The 17,070-nt window shown below is 68.0% G+C and overlaps 1 protein-coding gene across 4 annotated transcripts; it reads left to right on the forward strand.

The window, feature by feature from the left end:
- Positions 1 to 664: 664 nt before the first annotated feature.
- Positions 665 to 16,817, forward strand: ITGA3 (integrin subunit alpha 3). 4 transcript variants are annotated; one of them, XM_064473572.1, is made up of 26 exons: positions 668 to 1,296; positions 7,907 to 8,028; positions 8,128 to 8,210; positions 8,677 to 8,926; positions 9,290 to 9,373; positions 9,660 to 9,867; positions 10,097 to 10,290; positions 10,537 to 10,625; positions 10,775 to 10,911; positions 11,002 to 11,088; positions 11,175 to 11,242; positions 11,525 to 11,661; positions 11,995 to 12,141; positions 12,241 to 12,338; positions 12,498 to 12,663; positions 12,750 to 12,818; positions 12,917 to 12,996; positions 13,282 to 13,359; positions 13,547 to 13,649; positions 13,728 to 13,901; positions 14,031 to 14,144; positions 14,309 to 14,422; positions 14,586 to 14,684; positions 14,781 to 14,906; positions 15,442 to 15,603; positions 15,848 to 15,988. In XM_064473572.1, exons 1-25 carry the CDS (start codon positions 755 to 757, stop codon positions 15,550 to 15,552), a joined length of 3,480 nt encoding a protein of 1,159 aa, XP_064329642.1. In that variant the 5' UTR covers positions 668 to 754; the 3' UTR covers positions 15,553 to 15,603; positions 15,848 to 15,988. The 4 variants fall into 4 exon arrangements, with proteins under 4 accessions (XP_064329645.1, XP_064329642.1, XP_064329643.1 ...); XM_064473573.1 differs by lacking the exon at positions 668 to 1,296 and adding an exon at positions 7,277 to 7,374; XM_064473574.1 differs by lacking the exon at positions 668 to 1,296 and adding an exon at positions 7,508 to 7,549.
- The last annotated feature ends 253 nt before the right edge of the window (positions 16,818 to 17,070 follow it).

Consider the following 17,070-nt stretch of genomic DNA (forward strand, 5'->3'; position numbering starts at 1 on the left):
CGCGTTCCCGGCGTTCCCGAGTGGGACGCGCCGTGGGAGGCCGGGGATTTTCTCTCCCTCCCCTTCCCCCCGTCCGCCCCCGCCGGCAGCTCCGACCTCCAAGTGGGGCACCGTGGGGGGGGCTGAGCTTGGGAGCGGGGACTCCATCCACCTGGGGGGCCCATTCCGGGGGGTCCCATCCCATGGGGGGGTCCCATTCTGGGGGTGGGTCCCACCCCATGGGGGTCCGAACCTCGGGGGCGGACCATGCCGGGGCATCCCAGCCCATGGGTATTCCAGCCTGGGGGGGGTGTCCCATCCCATGGGGGTCCGATCCTTGGTGGTTCGACCCTTGGGGGGGGTCCCTTCCCACGGGGGTCCCATCCCATGGCGGGTTCCGATGCTCGGGGGGGTCCGATCCCGGGGGGGTCCTATCCCTGGGGGCCCCATCCCTGGGGGCCCCATCCCAAGGGTCCCACCCGGAGGGGTCCCACGGGTCAGCACAGATGGCAGGGCAGGGCACGTGAGGCCCCACCCAACGGGGGGGTTGGGGGCGGGGACCGCTGCCCCTCCCCCCGCCCCTCCCCCCCCGCAGCCGCGGGCCGGGGCGGCGGGGCGGGGCGGAGGGAGCCGTCCCGCGTGTGCGGGCACGGTTGTGCGTGACGGGTGGGTGAGTGTGTGTGCGTGCGCGCCCCCGCGCTACCCCGCGCGCTCGGGCCCCTCCGCGCGTGGGCGTGGGCGGGGAGTGTGCCAGCGCGCGCGCGCGCGCGCGTGTATGCTCCCGCCGCCTTGCCGTGCGTGCACGCGCAGGTATGTCCACGCCTCCCCCGTGCGCACGCGCGGGGCGGGACCCCCCCCTCATTCCCTCCCTTTCCCCCCCCTCCCCGCAGGTGCCCGGTGCGGGGAGGGGTGGGGTGGGGGGAGCGCGATGTGCGGGGGGGATGTGCGCAGCTCCTTTAAGGGGAGTGCCCGGAAGGGCGCGCGCCCCGCCCGGCCACGCCCCCGCCCCGCAGCGCACCGGTCACCGGTGGGGCGCGGTCGTGCGGCGGAGCCGGTGCGGGACATGGCGCGGTGCTGCCGGCTGCTGCTGCCGCCGCTGCCGGAGCTGCTCCCCGCGCTGCTCCCCGCGCTGCTCCCCGCACTCCTCCCCGCGCTCCTCCCCGCGCTGCTCCCCGCGCTGCTCCCCGCACTCCTCCCCGCCGCCGCCTTCAACCTGGACCGCACCTTCCCGGTGCTCAAGGAGGGCGCGACCCCCGACGGCTTCTTCGGCTTCTCGGTAGCGCTGCACCGCCAGACCGAGCGGCGGGAGCGGTGCCTGTGAGTGCGGGGCGGGGGGGTTGTCCTTGCGGTGGGAGGGGGGTCCCGGGGCTCGAGGTGTGCGGGGGGCAGTGGGGCGGGGGGTCCCTGGGGTAGGGCAAAGGTCCCACAGCTGCGCTGGGGGCAGGGATGCGCCGGGAGGAGGAGCTGGTGGGGCTTAGGGTGCGGGGAGAGGGGTGTCTTGTGGGTTTAGGTGCTGGGGTGGGAATGGGGGGGCGTTGGGGGGGGTCTCTCAGGGCCTCAGAGCCCTGAGCTCAGGGTAGGGGGCCATATATGTTATAAAATCGCTCCTTGGGTGTGTATCCTCTGCTCGCGGCTTTTCTTTGCACCCCTTTATTAGATGGGGTCCCATCCTGACCCTGGGCTTTCCCCCCCACCCTTATTCCCCGGGTGCCAAGCACCTGCTGCGGGTTCCCCACGCGGGACCCCAGGTGCTGCGGGGCAGGTCTGGCAGCAGAGCAGGGACACACCGTGACAGCGGTGCTGGGCACGGTGCCCGGCAGCCGCCCCGGGACGTGGGGGCCATCCCCACCCGTGGGGCCCCGGCTCGGCGCCGTCTGCGCCGACCCTCACCGGGGCGGTTGCGAAGCCCCTCACGTCCCCCCTTCAACCCTCACCCGTTGCTGGCGAGGCTCCATCGTCCCCATCAACCCTGGCTCTGCCGGGGGAGCCCTGGGGAACCTGTTGAACTGTAATTCCTGCTGCTGAGCAAAGCCCCAACAAAAGCCCTTTTCAGTCGGCTCATTCCCCGTGCGATCCCACCACTGTCACTCGCCGTGTCCCCCGCTGTCCCCCCGCTCGGCCGGACCCCCTCCCCGCGGGTTCCCATCCCTCCTGGCTGGAGGTGTGAGTCGCGTGTGCGAGTTGCCTGTGCGTGCTGGGGAGAAGGCGCCGGCGCAGGGCTTGGGTTGGGTTTTTCTCGCTTGAGGGCACAGGTTTTTCCTGGCTCACCCTCCCGTGGAACTCCCGTCTGCGGGGGGGGGGGGGGGGGGGGGGGGGGGGGGGGCTCCCTCTTTTCCGCCGTGCCCGTGGCGAAGGGACCGGCGGCAGCTGCTGGACGCAGGCGTCTGCTGCTCCGCATTCCAGAGATGCATTTCGGCCGCTCACCCCGCCGTGGGACGTCTTGTTGTTGCTCCCCGTCCAGGAGGGAGTGAAGCTGTTCCTCGTGGAGCAGCTGCGGGGGTGCAGGAGCTGGCCCGGCGCCCCAGGGACCCCTCCTCCCTGTGGGGACACGCTGGCTCCCATCCATGGCTGAGTTCCTTCGGCTCCGGTGGCATCGGAGCAGCTGGCGGGGTGGCATCGAGGTCAGGGTCCTGGCTGGCCCCAGCACAGATCGGCTCGTCTGTCTTGCCGAGATGTTGGCAGTAGCTGTTGCTCTGTTTTTTGGGGGGGTGGGTTCAGGGGGCTTTGGCTCTGGCGGGGGCTTGCGATCCCCCGCCATGGGCCACGTGGCCTGTGCGTGTTTGAGCGCGATGCTGGCGAGGCGCAGAGGCTCCGCGGTCTGCGGGGGAAAGGCTTTGGAGTGCGAAACCCCCGGCAGATTTGCACCCCCTTCCCCCAGGAGCCCTCCGCTGCCTGTCCCCAGTGGGGGGGGTGGGGGACAGGGGACACTTGTGAGCACAGAGGAGCCAGGGGAGGCCGAGCACGTCCCCGCTTCCCCATGGGCAGCAGACGCGGACGGGCTGTGCAGGCAGCTCTGCCTGCGTGGCGCGGGCAGGAGAGGGCTGGGGCGAGTGCAGGCAGCTCCCGCCTAACCAAGGCCTGGCTCGCTCGCTGCGGGCAGCTGCGGAGAGGGAAATGCCCACCTCGGTGTCCTGACGGCCAGCTGCCCTCCTGCGAGCTGGGGGAGCTGCCTGCCCCTCGCCCCTGCGCGGGGGGGACAGCGCAGGCAGGAGCGTGGCAGGGGGCTGGAAGAACTGCAGGGTTTGCTCTGTCCGTGGGGGCGTCTGTCATCCCCAGCCAGGGGTGTCGGAGCCATTTTGGGCAGATGTGGTGAGGTGGGACCGGTGCAGGCGTGCCCCCCAGCTCCCCCCACCATCCCAGGGCTGCCAGCCCTGTGCTTCCTCCCCACAGCCGAGCTGCCAGCCGCGGCGGGGGGTGCCGAGCGGGGCTGCAGCACCACGGGAGTGAACCCGCTCCCCTCCCTCAGCCCCGGCAGCAGATGGCGGTTCCCCCTGCCCTTTGCTTGCCGGGCGGGCCTTCGCAGGTGCAGCCCTGCTGCAGCCGGGGTGGGGACAGGAAGGGGATGCTTCCTGCCACCATCAACCCCGGCAGGGGCGTGTCCCGTGCTTTTTTTGGGGGGCTCGATGCCTGGCCTCACCCCAAACGTGACTGTGGCTGCTGGAGGTGTGGGGATGGTGGTGGGGCGAGAGGGATGCTCCGGAGCACGGCTGGCGTTCCCGACCTTCCGGTGGGGTGGGGAGAGCCGCTTCCCGGCTGGGCGCTGGCGGGGGGCCAGGCTGGCACAGCATGGCCGGCGTGACGCCCGAGTCACCCCCCCACCCCCCCACCCCCCACCCCCGCAGTGTTTTTCACGTCCCAGAGCTGTGCCCATGCGAAGGTTTGTTTGCTCACTCCTCCCTAGGCCAGGTGAAGGCAAGGTAGAAGCAGTGGCGTTATCAGCCTCCCTGAGATTAAGAAACTGCTTCGGCTGCCTGTGCCAGGTCCGGCTGCAGGCTCAGGCGAGGGGGAGGTGGTTTGGCTTGTGGCTGTGCTGGCGGGCCCCGGCGGTGCTGGGGAAACCTGACCCGTGCGGGTTTGGGGGTCCCTGAATGATATGGGGGAAACCGAGGCGTGGTACGTCTGTGCTTGGGAGGCTGGGAGCCCTGTGTGTGCGGCCTGGGGGGAGGCAGGGGGCAGCACCCACATCTGCGACCTTCTGGGTGCCTCTGTTTCCCTTGTGGGGAGGGGGAGCAGGGGTGCTGCCCGTCCGCTTGGGGTCCTTGCTGGTCCCAGCTGGCTGGTGGGGAGAAGGGAGAGCGGGGCTGGGTGAATTCCCAGCTTTCCCTCCCCCTCGTTTGGTTTTCTGCTGGTCGCCAGAGCCGGCCTGGCCGTGCTCCCCCCGCCTTGGCCAGGGTCCGGCAAAAGCCGCCGGGGTCCTGCGGGGCTGCGGCTCCTTGGCAGGCGGAGGGGGGACGGATGTGGCGTGGTGGGGCCAGCGCCCGGGGGGTCATCATCCATCCATCCATCCATCCCTCCATCCCTTGCTGCTTCGAGGAGGCATCTCTCCCCTTCTCCCGCCTCCTTTCCGGCACAGGCATCAGCAGATTTGCCTGCTCAGGGCTCCCGGGGGGGATCGATCGCTGCAGGGCCCCTCCACTGCAAACGCAGCAGCAGAGAGGGGCGTGGGGGAGTCGGGGTGGTGGTGGGCAGTTTGGGCTTGGCCTGGAGCAGCAGCTCTTGAGCAGGGGTGGGCTATGCTGGGGTCAGTTGCCCACATTTGGGGGTTCGGGGGGGGTTGTTGGGGCTATACCCTGTAACCCAATTGTGGAGCTGAGCTCTCAAACCTGGAGCTTGGCCCATCCCCAGCGTGGGGTAAGGTTTGGGGTGTGAAGCCTTGGGGAGGGTCCCTGCGCCATTGCTGCCTGTGACGGGGGATGAGACGGGATGGGGTGCTGGTGCTGGAGTCCCCCCACCCTCCCGCCCGCTCCTCCCCCCGCCTCTTGGTGTTTGTCACTCCTTGAGCATGTCAGGAGATGGATGAGGAGTTGCACTCGCTGCCCGGCTGCTCCCCACCAGCCCCGGGGAGGGGGCTCTGGAGCAGTTGGGCTGGGGTGCACATGCTGCTGTTTGGGGGGAGCACGGCCCCCTGTTGCTGAGCCCGGCTCACCATCCAGGTCCGATCCTCCTTCCCATCCTCATCCATTCTCTCCCACCCCAGGGGTGGCCGCGTTTTGGGGCCAGTCGGTGCCCTGGTGCCGAGACCATCCTGCAGCTGCCCCTCCTGGCTCGGCCAGTGCCGCAGAGCCCCCCCACTGCCGTGTCCCCCCCGGTTTACCAGGGTGGATTAGAACGGGGCATGGCCTCTCGCATTCCTGCCTCCCTCCCTTCCCAGCCTCCCCCTCTTGCTGCTGTTTGACCACCCCTGCCTTTGCTGGGCTGAGCCGTGTCTCCTCATCCCTTCTCCTAGGATGGGACCAGTACCACGAACTGGTCCTGGCCTCCCCAAGATGGGAGGCCCAGCATCCCCCCTCCTGGTTTTCCTGGGTCTTGAAATAGCTGGGCTCCACATGGTACCTTGGGGGATGCCTGTGCGTGTGTGTGTTGTCCCCTCCACTCCGGTGGGGCTCAGAAGCCCCCAGTATCCTGCTAACCCTCTCAGGAGCAGAGCCTGCGGGTGGGCTGCCGTGCTGGGAAGTCTTGGCTGGAGGCAACGAGGCGCCAGAGCCACTTGGCTTGAGTCGGCTCCCACCTCCCCCCCGGGACCTGTGGGGCACGGCCATGAGGAGCGGTGGTGGTTGGGAATGGCTTTGCTTGGAGCCGGGTCCAGCTGAGCCAGGACCACCTGGGGAGGCTGGGGGCATGTCCTGACCGTGGCAGCCCCCGGCAAGGGGCCGCATGTGTGTCCCTGCCCCCAGGAGCCATGCTCATGGTGGGGCAGCACCAGAGGGCTGCGGGTCCTGCTGGGCCTTGGGCTGGGGGGGCAGGACCCCCCCATGGCTGGGGGACCCCCCCCAACTTCCATCTCCAGCGCTGAGTCACAGCGTGGCTGCCCTGAGTCACTTCCCCTCCAGAGCAGTGGGGACAATGGTGCCCCTTGTCCCGTCCCCCCCACATCCCTCAGGTGTCACGGTGAGGGGCAGGAATTACGGGGGCAGATTCCTTTGTGCCAGGCTAGAAAAAGTCAGGAGGAGACATCCTTCCCTCTCCGTGCCCTCACCTTCAAACCTGGCGGGTTGCACTTTCCCAGGGGGATGCGGATGCTGCTGCCCCCCCCAACTCAGCATTCCCGGGCGGGAGCAGACCCCCTGTCGTGCCCCTTTCGGGGCTCTCCTGCAGCTGAGTGATGCCGTCCTCCCACCTGCAGCATCTGGCTGACTCAGCCGGAGCGATGCCGCCGGCGGTGCCCGTCACCGGCTGGGCGGACGTGGGGCGGGGGGGGGGCCCTGGCGTGCCGGGACGGGGGCTGCCTGGGGCCCCACATTCCTCCTGCGCCTGGGCTTTGAGTCAGCCGCCCCGGCTCTGCCCGGACGCGCCCGCGCTCCTGGCCTCGCATTGCTCAGCCCTGCCCAGCGCAGCCTCCCCGGGCGCTCCCTTCTCGGTGGCAGTGGGATGAGGACAGCCAGATTTGCCCCTGTCCTCACCAGTGGCCGGGCTGAGGACTGACCAGCTCATTACCCCAGTGCCCTGTGGTAAGGTCTGGGGGCTGCAGCGGCTACCTGGGTGCCTTCTCCTGCTCCCGTAGCCTGCCTCCGTCCTGCCTGTGAGGGGGGACACGCTTCCTCTGCTGGCACGGTGCGGCCGTGCCTCCTCCACACCATTGTCCTCCTGATTCCCAAAGGACTTCCCGGCGGAAAGGCTGGCCTTTCCGGAGCCCCCCCAGGCACGCTGGGTCCTCCCGCCATCCCCCAGCCCCACGGCAGGGCTGCGGGTCCTGTGCCCTGCTGCTACCCGGGGTCCCTTGGGATGGGGGGGGTTCGGGTGGGTGCTAGGTTCCCTTCAGCATCACCTTAAAGCCCCTGGGGGGGGTGAGCGCACGTGGGGCTGGGCTGTGGGTGAGGTATCTCCAGCCCGGGCACCACTCCAGGGATGCCAACGTCCCGCTGCATGGCACCACCGTGACTCAGCCGGGACACCTCTGCCCCTCCAGGGGCCTGAGTCACCCCCCGGAAGGGTGCTGCCTCCCCTGGGACCCCCAGTGCTGCCTGGAGGAAGGGAGGCAAGCCCAGACCCCCTCCTGGGAAGAGGGATGCATGTGTGCCAGCTCACCCTCCCCACTCCTGGGGGGTCTCCCGCCCACTCGCCACGACGCCTGGCGCTTGCAGCGTTCGCTGGCATGGCAGCGGGAGGCGGCGAGCCTGTCCGCCGGACGCGCCGCAGCTGTGCCGCAGAGGTCCTGGCCTCGCCGCCGGCTCAAAGGTTGGCCGGGAAGGGCTGCGGCTGTTTACACAGACCCAGGGGCCCCAGCGCTGGCGGCGGCCGGGTTGTGCCGAGCGGCTCCCCGCTTCGCTTTCCCTGCCGGCACGGCGGGGTTTGCAGGCATCAGCCCCCCCTTCTTCCTGCACCCCCACACACCAGGGTGGGGGTCTTAGCTGTGAGCCCCGTTGGGATCGGGTCCTGCAAGGAGAGGGCAAAGACCGTGTCTGTCAGTCTGTCCCCTACCCAGAGAGGGGGGTGTCTTTCCCTTTGCTGTCCTGTGAGACCTTTCATGCCCATCCAAGGGGAACCCCCCTTCCTGCTCTGGAGATGGGGCCGGGGGTCTGCCTCCTCCCCTTATTTGGGGGTGTCAGGGCATGATGTGCTCCAGGAAAGCAGCTCCCACCCCCTCCGAGTGCCTCCTGGCCACCATCACACCCCACCGCCCTCTGCCCGGGGCAGCCTGCACCCCCAAAATGAGGTGGAGGGCGCTGGGGTGGGTGGACCCGCTGACACCCCGCCTTCTGCCCCCCAGGCTGCTGGTGGGGGCCCCCCGAGATGTCGGGCCAGCGAACGGCACGCGAACGGGCGCCGTCTACGCCTGCCCCCTCACCGTCTTCACAAGCGACTGCCAGCGGCTCGACATCGAGTTGAAAAGTACGTAAGCACCCCAAGGCACCCCAAAACGCCCCCTGGCATGCGGGGGCTCCGGGGGTGGGGGGGTCCCTGCTCTCATACTGTCTCCTCCTCGCCCAGGTGAGCCAGACAAGGCCATCATCGATGACATGTGGCTGGGGGTGACGGTGGCCAGCCAGCGGCAGCCGGCGGGGAGGGTGCTGGTGAGTGCACGTGTACCCCAGTTCTTTGCACGCGTGTGTGCCAGCGCCCTGCTGCCGCCTTGCACAGGGGCACCGGGGAGCTGCTGGGTGCTTTCGCGTGGGCCTCGCGCGCGTCCCCAGCGCGGTGGGGACTCCCCTGTTGCTTCCCTGTGCCCTGGGGCAGGGAGCTGTGGGGTGACAGGGTGCTTGGACCCCTCTCCGGGTAGCGTGTGCAGGGGTGGATGGGCTGCGGCTCTCGGGTGGCAGGACAGTGTTATACCCTATGGATCATCATAGCCAGGATAACGCTGTGCCGGATGGGCTGGGTTAATGGCAGGGCAGCATCCGTATATGCGGCCTGATGCCAGGATCGGGGCAGAGGCAGCACGTGGGGCAGGGGGTGGTGGCCTTGGGAAGGAGGGGGCTGTATCCCCTCATTTTTGGGGGTGCCGCAGGTGCTGAGGGGGGTGCCGGGCTGTCCCGGCAGGCCTGCGCTCACCGCTACACCAAGGTGCTGTGGTCGGGCAGCGAGGACCAGCGGCGCATGGTGGGCAAGTGCTACGTGCGGGGCAACGACCTGCGCCTCAACCTCAGCGACGAGTGGCAGACCTACCACAACGAGATGTGCAACTCCAACACGGACACCGACGAGACCGGCATGTGCCAGATGGGCACCAGCGCCGGCTTCACCGCCAACATCATCTATTTCGGGGCGCCCGGTGCCTATAACTGGCAAGGTGCGTGTGCCTGGGGAGGGGCAGGGGTGGGCAGCCCCCTTCCCCGGGGCCGCCTGGTGCCCGTACCCCCGTGGGGCATCCCCTTGTGTGTGCATCGCACGCGGCCGTGGGCGCCCGCGGGCACATTGGAGCACACGCGTGCATGGTGAGCGCACGCGTGTTTGCGTGTTTGCTCGTGCGTGTGCCTTACATGCGCCACCCATGTGCGCCACTGCGTGTGCTTATCTACGCACCCGTGCAAACGCTCGGCGCGTGGGTGGGCGTGTCTGCGCTCACGCGCTGCGGGCGTGCAAGGGGAGTGGGTGCTGAGCCAGGGGTGGGGAGCTGCCCCCCGCTTTGGAGTTAACCCCCTCCCCATCACAGGTACCGACTACATGCTGCAGCGGGAGATGTGGGACCTGCATGACTTCTCCTACCCCAACGTGAAGAATGGCAATACCTATATAGGTGGGGGGGGGCGGGGGGCTTCCCCCTGGTTCCTTGGGGGAATTTGGGGTGAGGAGGAGGTTTGGGGGATGAGGATTTATGGGAAACCTCGAGGGTGGATGTTAAAGGGGTGTGGGGTTTAGGGGGGCTTGGAGAACCCACCCAGGGATGGTTTGAGCAGGGGTGCAGTGGTGACACCGTGGTGTTCAGGGGCCTGGAGGGGGCCTTGGGGGGGGAAAACACGGGGTCTGGGGATATCGGGGGTTCCCGTGCTGGCCCCCACCTCACCGGCAGGGTTTGGCGTCAGGGTACACGGCGGAGGTGGGCAGCGCGGTGCTGCAGCAGGACGCCGTGACGGTGGTGACGGGCGCTCCCCGGTACAAGCACACGGGCGCCGTGTACCTGCTGAGCCGCAGCCCCCAGCAGATGCTGCAGAGGAGCCTCCTCCTCCCCGGCCACCAGGTCGGCTCCTACTTCGGCAGCGCTGTGGCCCTGGCAGACCTCAACAACGACGGGTGAGAGCAGGGGGCCGGGACCCCCCATCTCCCAGGGGTGGGAGGGGGTCTCTCCTGGGGTATCCCGCAGCTCAAGGGGGTCTCTATGGGTTATAGCGTAGAGGGCACAGCTCCAGGGGAGCGGGGGGTCTAATTGATTCTTTTTGGGGGGGGTCCCCACCACTTCTGGAGTGTCGGGGTGGGGGGTGTGTCGCAGCCCCCAGCCCCGACCGGCCCCTCGGCCCCGCAGGTGGCAGGACCTGGTGGTGGGAGCCCCCTACTACTTCCAGCGGAAACAGGAGGTGGGGGGTGCCGTCTATGTCTACATGAACGAGGTGGGCGACTTCCAGCCCCAGCCCAGCCTGGTCCTCACCGGCCCCAGCTACTCCGCCTTCGGCTTTGCCGTGGCCAGCATCGGGGATGTCAACCAGGACGGCTTCCAGGGTGAGGGGCTGGGGACCACTGGGCGGGGGGGGGGCTGCTTTTGGGTGGGGGTGTCTTCGGGTAAGAGGGGATCCCCCTTGAGGGGGCGTGGTGGGTCTGTGGAGAGGTTTGGGGTGAAGAGGAGATGGGGGGCATCCGGGGCGGGGTGAGAGTTTGGTGCGGGGAGGGGGTTGAGGAGGTGTGGAGGTACTGCGGGGCAGCCCCCACCCCGTTCCCATGGGGCTGACCCTGCTCTTCACCCCACAGATATCGCTGTGGGGGCTCCTTTCGAGGGGCCCGGCAAGGTCTACATCTACCACAGCAGCGCAGAAGGGCTGCTGGACAAACCCCGGCAGGTAATGGCCCCACGGGGAGCCCCTCACCGGGGCAGCGGGGCTCCAGATCCCCTCTGAGCATCCCATGCTCCAGGGTGGGATGCAGCAGGTAGATCCCCAGATCCATGGGGCTGCTGAGCAATGGGTGACCCCCCCCTCCCCAAATCCAGGTGATCAGCGGGTCGGATCTGGGCCCCGCCAGCATGCAGACCTTCGGGTACTCGCTGAGCGGGGGGCTGGACGTGGACGGTAACTCCTACCCCGACCTCCTGGTGGGCAGCTTGGCGGAGAGGGTCGTCCTGCTCAGGTAAGGGAGCTGGCACCGGTGGGCGTCCTGCAGCCCTCTGCCCTCCCTGCCGCCCCCCGGGGACGGATCCTGACCCCCATCTCTGCCCAGAGCTCGGCCCGTGATCAACATCTTGAACAAGACCTTCACAGTGACCCCCAGCAAGGTGGACCCTGCCCGGTGCACGCCCGACTCCTGGTGAGCCCCCGCCCCGGTGCAGCCGGTCCCGCTCGTGGCACTGCGGTGCCCGCGGCTCCGCTCACGGTCCCTTCCCCCCCCCCCAGTATCACAGTGACCGTCTGCTTCTCCTACAACCAGAGCGCTGGAGACCCCAAGTACAAGGAGAAGATCAGTGAGTGCCCGGGGGATGCAGCCGTGGGCGCGTGTGCACGTGGGAGTGTGCTGGGGGGGACACACGACACACGTGTCCACCAGCACTCGTGCAAGGGTGTGTGCACACCTCGGGGGGAACGTGTGTGCAGGGGGTGTCGTGAGCACACGCTTGGGGAGGACGTGCATGCGTGTTGGCGCGTGGGGATGCACACACGTGTGTGCAGGGGATATGAGTGTGCACGAGGGGTTGGGTTGGAGGCACGTGTGTGTGCAGCACCGTGGCGCTCTGCTCTCCCCGCAGCCCTGGAGTACATCCTGGAGGCTGACAAGGACCGGCACCCCCCCAGGGTCAGGTTTTTGGGGACCCACTCCGCTACCTACCGCGGCATCTTCCCCATGCCCGAGACCCGCTGTGAATCCAAGGAGCTCCTGCTGCTGGTGAGCGTGTGTGAGTGCACACGTGTGAGGGTGCACACATGTGTGAACATGCTGCAAGTCGCTCTGCGTGCGGCACCGGAGCTGGGGGATGGGCTCCTGGGAGGTGGGGAGAGGGGTGGGGGTGGGGGCAGGGAGTCTTGGGAATAACATGGGCAGGAAAAGAGGTGGAAATCCATCCAGCCCTCCATTCTGTGACGAGTTTGTTGGGTCTCGCAAGCAGGGTGTGAGCAGGTGGTGGTACGCCAAATGTGGCTGGGGGCTGCTTGGCTGGAGGTGGAGTGAGGGGGCCAGGGAGGGAGTTGGGGCTCTGCTGTGATTTCTGCCACCCCGCAGGACAACATCCGAGACAAGCTGCACCCCATCGTGCTCTCCATAAACTACTCATTGGTGGAGAAGCCCAGGAGCTTCCAGCTGGGTCCCCGCTCCCTCGACGCTTTCCCCGTCCTCAACCAGGACCAGTTGCATGAGAACGAGACCAAGGTGCCGGGGGGGGTTGGTGGAGATGCTGGGCTGCGGGGACCCCGCAAGCCTGGCCTGGGGGGTGGGAGAAGGTTCATGGGGATGCCCCTGTCCCTCCAGATCGAGTTCCAGAAGGAGTGTGGCTCCGACAACAAGTGCTACAGCAACCTCCAGCTCCAGAGCAGCTTCGTCACCGACCAGAACCAGCCCCTGCCCAGGTGACAGCACGTCCCTCTGCGTCCCAGTCCACCTCTGCCGCCCACTGTGCCACCCTCCTTAGCCATGGGTCACCCCTCAGCTCCCCCCCGAGCTGTCGCGGTGGGACCTCTATCCCACTGGGGCCACTCGTGTGCTGAGCGGGGACGGTCTCTGCGCAGGGTGAACGGTACCCAGGTGCTGCAGTACAGCCGGGATGTGCGGAAGCTCTACCTGAGCATCAACATCACCAACGTGCCCACCACCTCCTCCAACGGCGAGGATGCCCACGAGGCGCTGCTCAACGTCACGGTGCCGGCCAGCCTGCTGCCCTCCTCCGTCCGCCCGGTAGGCGATGGCATCCCCAGCTGGAGAAGGCACAAGGACCAGGGTGGGCTTTGCTGGGATGTTCCTCACCCTCTTCCCCTCCCCAGAGCGGAGCCTGTACCTTTGCGGAGACGGTGCTTTGTGAGCTGGGCAACCCTTTTAAGAGGAACCAGAGGGTAAGTGCTTCTCCCCTGCCACCCCCCAGCCCTGCCCGGGGGCTCAGCAGGTAGGTGGGGGTCCGGCTGAGCTGCTCCACGGTCCCTCTGTGCTGCAGGCAGAGCTGATCATCACCTTCGAGGCCATTAGGATCATGCTGGACACACAGGAGGTCTTGGTGTGGCTGGACCTGTCCACGTGAGTGTCCTCGGGTGGGTGGAAACGGGCTGGGAAGAGGGTGCCTGGTGCGACGTCAGCTCGTCCTGCCGTTCATTGGAAAGGCAGCAGCGGAGCGGGATCGTATCCAGCAGCGTTGCTGGTCCGGGAAGGATTGGAAAGCAGGCAGGGAGCTGTTCGACCCGGCAGGGCTCCTGGGGTGGGCAGGACGGGGAGCCGGAGGCTTCTGCTGGGAGGTGGGGGGCTGTCCCACGCTGTCTGGGGGCTGTTCGGTGGGGGGAGATGCTGACCCCAGTGTCTTGGCAGGCAAAGCACCCAGGAGGACCTGCAGCCCGTGCTGGCCAAGCTGCTGGTGGACTATAGCATCCAGTCCTCACTGACCATGTGAGTGCAGCAAGGCTGAGCCCCCCGTCCCTCTGCTGCCCCTCCATCCGCCCCACCTGAATTTGGCTGCATCGGGTGCGGGCACAACCCCCCCGTGTCCCCGGAATGGGGCAGACGGATGCCCCAGAGATGCTCCCTGCCCACTTTGCCCCCCTCGCCATGGCTGTCCCCCCTGTCCTGTCCCCAGAGACTCTTCCCACGCCCAGTCGCACTTCAGCGGGAAGGTGGTGGGCGAGTCGGCCATGCAGAGAGAGCAGGACGTGGGCAGCCCCCTCACCTTCGAGTTCAAGGTGAGCTGGGGGGCGGCCGGTGCCTGTGGGGGTGGGGGGTTGGGAGTGCCCATCTCCATCCCCCGCTCTGCTTTGCAGGTGACCACCAGGGATGAGTTGCTGGGCTCCCTGGGCACCATCCTGCTGGGCTTCGAGTGGCCCTACGAGATCCCCAATGGCAAATGGCTCCTCTACCCCACCAAGATCCTCGACCTCGACAATAACGAGACCTGCCACCCCCCCGGGGGGGTCATTAACCCCCTCAACCTCACCGTGAGTGCCCTCGACCCTGCTGCTTTGCAGGGATGTGCCCCTGCCCCGCTGCGTGGGTACTTTCAGCCCCGTGGGCCCCGGGTGGGCAGAGCTGCCTGGGCACTGATGGGGCTCGTTCCCACCACGTAGCTGCTGGAGGACCAGGCTCCGTCCCGGCAGAGGCGGGAGCTGGAGGCCCCCGAGCCAGCGGAGCACCCCATCACCCTGGCCACCGCCAGGAAAGCCGAGTCGGAGGTGGTGCTGGTGAGCGGGGGCTGCAGGGGGTGGGGGAGGGCAGCAGCACATGCCCCCACTGGGACCGTGGCACATGCTGCTGCTTGGCACCGGCACGGTGCATTGGGGGCTCCGGTTCCCCCCCGATCCCCCTCCCTTATCCTCCCCCCTAATCCCCCTCCATTATCTCCCAGAGCTGCTCCAAGGGCACCGCTCGCTGCATCTGGTTCGAGTGCCCCGTCCTCCACACCCAGCACTCCACCACCTTCAGGATCTACGCCCGGGTGTGGAACAGCACCTTCATCGAGGTCAGCACGGGGCCCCGTGGCGTGGCCCACGGATGGGGGGGGGACAGGGCGGGGGGGACAGGGCTGGGCTGCTCCCTTGGGCACGGTGAAACAGGGCACTGAGTTGGCCAGGTCTCAGCTCCTGCATCCCTTACCCCGCCCCCACCATCTGTGTCCCCCCCAGGAGTACAGGAGTTTTGACCGGGTGAAGGTGGACGGCACAGCGACGCTCTTTCTCCGGACCCACGTCCCCACCATCAACATGAGGAACCACACGGTGTGGGTGAGTGGTGCCAGAGCCTCTTACTGGGACGGGCTGGGAGGGACTGGGGGCCACGGGGAGCTCCTCCCGCGACGAGGCTCTTCTTGGCCCTTCCAGTTCTCCGTGGACGTGGACTCGGAGCTGACGGAGGAGCAGCCGGCCAAGATCACGCTGTGGCTGGTGCTGGTGGCGGTGGCGGCCGGGCTGCTGCTGCTGGGGCTGATCATCCTCCTGCTCTGGAAGGTGAGGGGGTGCCCAGATCACCCTCCTGGGGAGGGAGTGCAGGAGCCTTGCTGAGACCCGACAGGCTCATGTCACCAGTGGCTGCTGTCCTCCCCACCTGGCTGTGGGGAGCAGCGGGTGGAAGGTGCCCGGCTGCTGAACGATGAGGAAGAGGAGGAGAGAATCCTGACTTGCCCCCCCCACCCCCCTGCCCTGGAGCAAAACATTTGGGGAGCTGCAAAAAACTCAAAGCAGGGCTTGGACGATGGCACCTCCTCACCCCATGGCTCCCACCTCCCCCTGCGCTGCAGGGAGTGGCGGGGTGTCTGACCCCCTGCAGACCCCCCGGAGACTCCCCTGGTTCCCTGGGGACTCCACCCTTTGGCCAGGAGGGGTTACGTGGGTCTGCAGGGCCACCCACCCCCAGCATCCCCAGGGGTGAGGGTGCAATGGGGCAGCTTGCTGCCCTGCTCCCCCCACCCCACGGGGGGTGGCCAGGAGCCCCCCCCATCCCTCTCCCATCCCAGCCCTGACCCTGTCCCCTCCTTCCCCGCAGTGCGGTTTCTTCCGGCGGGCCAACACGCGGGCCATGTACGAAGCCAAGGGGCAGAAGGCGGAGATGAGGATCCAGCCGTCGGAAACCGAGCGGCTGACGGACGACTACTAGCGGGGGGGCAGCCCCGCTGTCCCCCCGCCGGGTGCCAGCGCCACCCGCTTGGTAATGCCCTGTGCGGCCGGCTGCAGCGGCATCCTCCTTCTCTTCAGCCTCCTCTCCTCTTCCTCATCTCTCATCTGGTTCCTATAGGGTCCCTATAGGGCACAAAGGGCTCTGTGGGGTCTCCAAGGCTGCTGCTCCCTTTGCCTCTGCTCTTCGCCGGCTCTGGGGTCTCTCCCCTTCACCCCCCGTGTCATGCTCCAGCCCCGCGCTGACCCTCTCCCCTCCCTCTCCCCCCCCACCACAGTGCGACTTCTTCCAGCGGACCCGCTACTACCGGATCATGCCCAAGTACCACGCCGTGAGGATCCGGCAGGAGCAGCGCTACCAGCCCAGCGGCCTCCTGCCCCGACCGCGCAAGAAACACTGGGTGACCAAGTGGCAGGAGCCGGAGAAGTACTACTGACCCCCCCGCCCGCCCCCCACCCCGGCCCCCACGCGAGGGGAGCACAAGGGCCGGTGTTTGACTTTGCACAAGCGCATCTCTCCCTGCCCCGATCCCCCTCGGACGCAGCCGCATCCCGGCGCTGGCTTCTGCGTGCTCCTGTCCGCTTTCCCGAGCTCGCCCGGTGCCCAGCCCGGCTCTTGCTCGCTCGTGCCTTGCACGCTCGTGGGGATGAGCCCCAAATGTGCCACCTGCCCCCCAGCCCCCCTGACGCGACCACTGGTCTCATGAGTGCCTTCCCCCCTGCCGCGCAGACACTCCTCCGGCCGGGTCCTGCACGGGTCCTTGCACGTCCTCGCACGCTGGGACACGCTCACATCCCCCCGTGCATCCCCCTTCCCTCGACGCTGGGTGTGGGACCCCCCTCAGCTTTCGCCAAGGCTACATGTGATGGTGGGAATGGGGACGGTGGGAGCTTGTTCCTTCCTCCCCTGCCTCCTCCTCCCCCCGCCCAAAGCAGTGCAGGGGCCTGATCCTGCATGTTGACCTCCCCCCAGCCTGCATCAGACGCAGCTGTGGGTTGGGGGTAGGGGGTGCAGAGCATGAGGCTGTGTCCCCCACCCCACAGCCGTGTCTTGGGGGTCTGTCCCACCCCCACGGACGCTGCCCTGTGGGTTAAGTTATTCTGTGTCTCTTGTTGGCGTTTTGGTGTAGAGCTCCGGAGCGCGGTTGGTACTGGGCAGGTGAGGGGATCTCGTATCCCCAGACCCCCTGCCCCCGCCCCCCCCCCCACCCCCCAGGGCCCAATAAAGCCTCGCTCTGGGATTTGTAACTTCTTGTCTCCCCAGTGTCCCAGTTGAAAGTGTGATTGGGGGGGGGCTGGGGGGGGAGGAAGACCCTGGGCACAAAGGGGTGGGGATGAAGTACCCCAGATAGGCGGGGCTACTGGGGGGGACGCCTCAGGTGGGCAGGGAGATTTGGGGGTAGCACCCCAAGGAGGCAGGGATATGGTGGGGGGGGGGGTAAGGCCTGGGCGGGCTCAGCCCCCCCCCGAAGCGCTGGCGGGGCGCTTCGGTCAGCGAAGG

This window comes from Phalacrocorax carbo, chromosome 25 (genome assembly GCF_963921805.1).
Source record: "Phalacrocorax carbo chromosome 25, bPhaCar2.1, whole genome shotgun sequence".
NCBI lineage: Eukaryota > Metazoa > Chordata > Aves > Suliformes > Phalacrocoracidae > Phalacrocorax > Phalacrocorax carbo.

Bases quoted from the DNA above. Each gene is read 5' to 3' on its own strand.
- ITGA3 (XM_064473575.1), top strand. From the start codon at position 755: ATGCTCCCGCCGCCTTGCCGTGCGTGCACGCGCAGGTATGTCCACGCC. The intron at 10,912-11,001 runs GTAAGGGAGCTG...ATCTCTGCCCAG, and splicing joins GAGAGGGTCGTCCTGCTCAG to AGCTCGGCCCGTGATCAACA. The intron at 11,089-11,174 runs GTGAGCCCCCGC...CCCCCCCCCCAG, and splicing joins CGGTGCACGCCCGACTCCTG to TATCACAGTGACCGTCTGCT.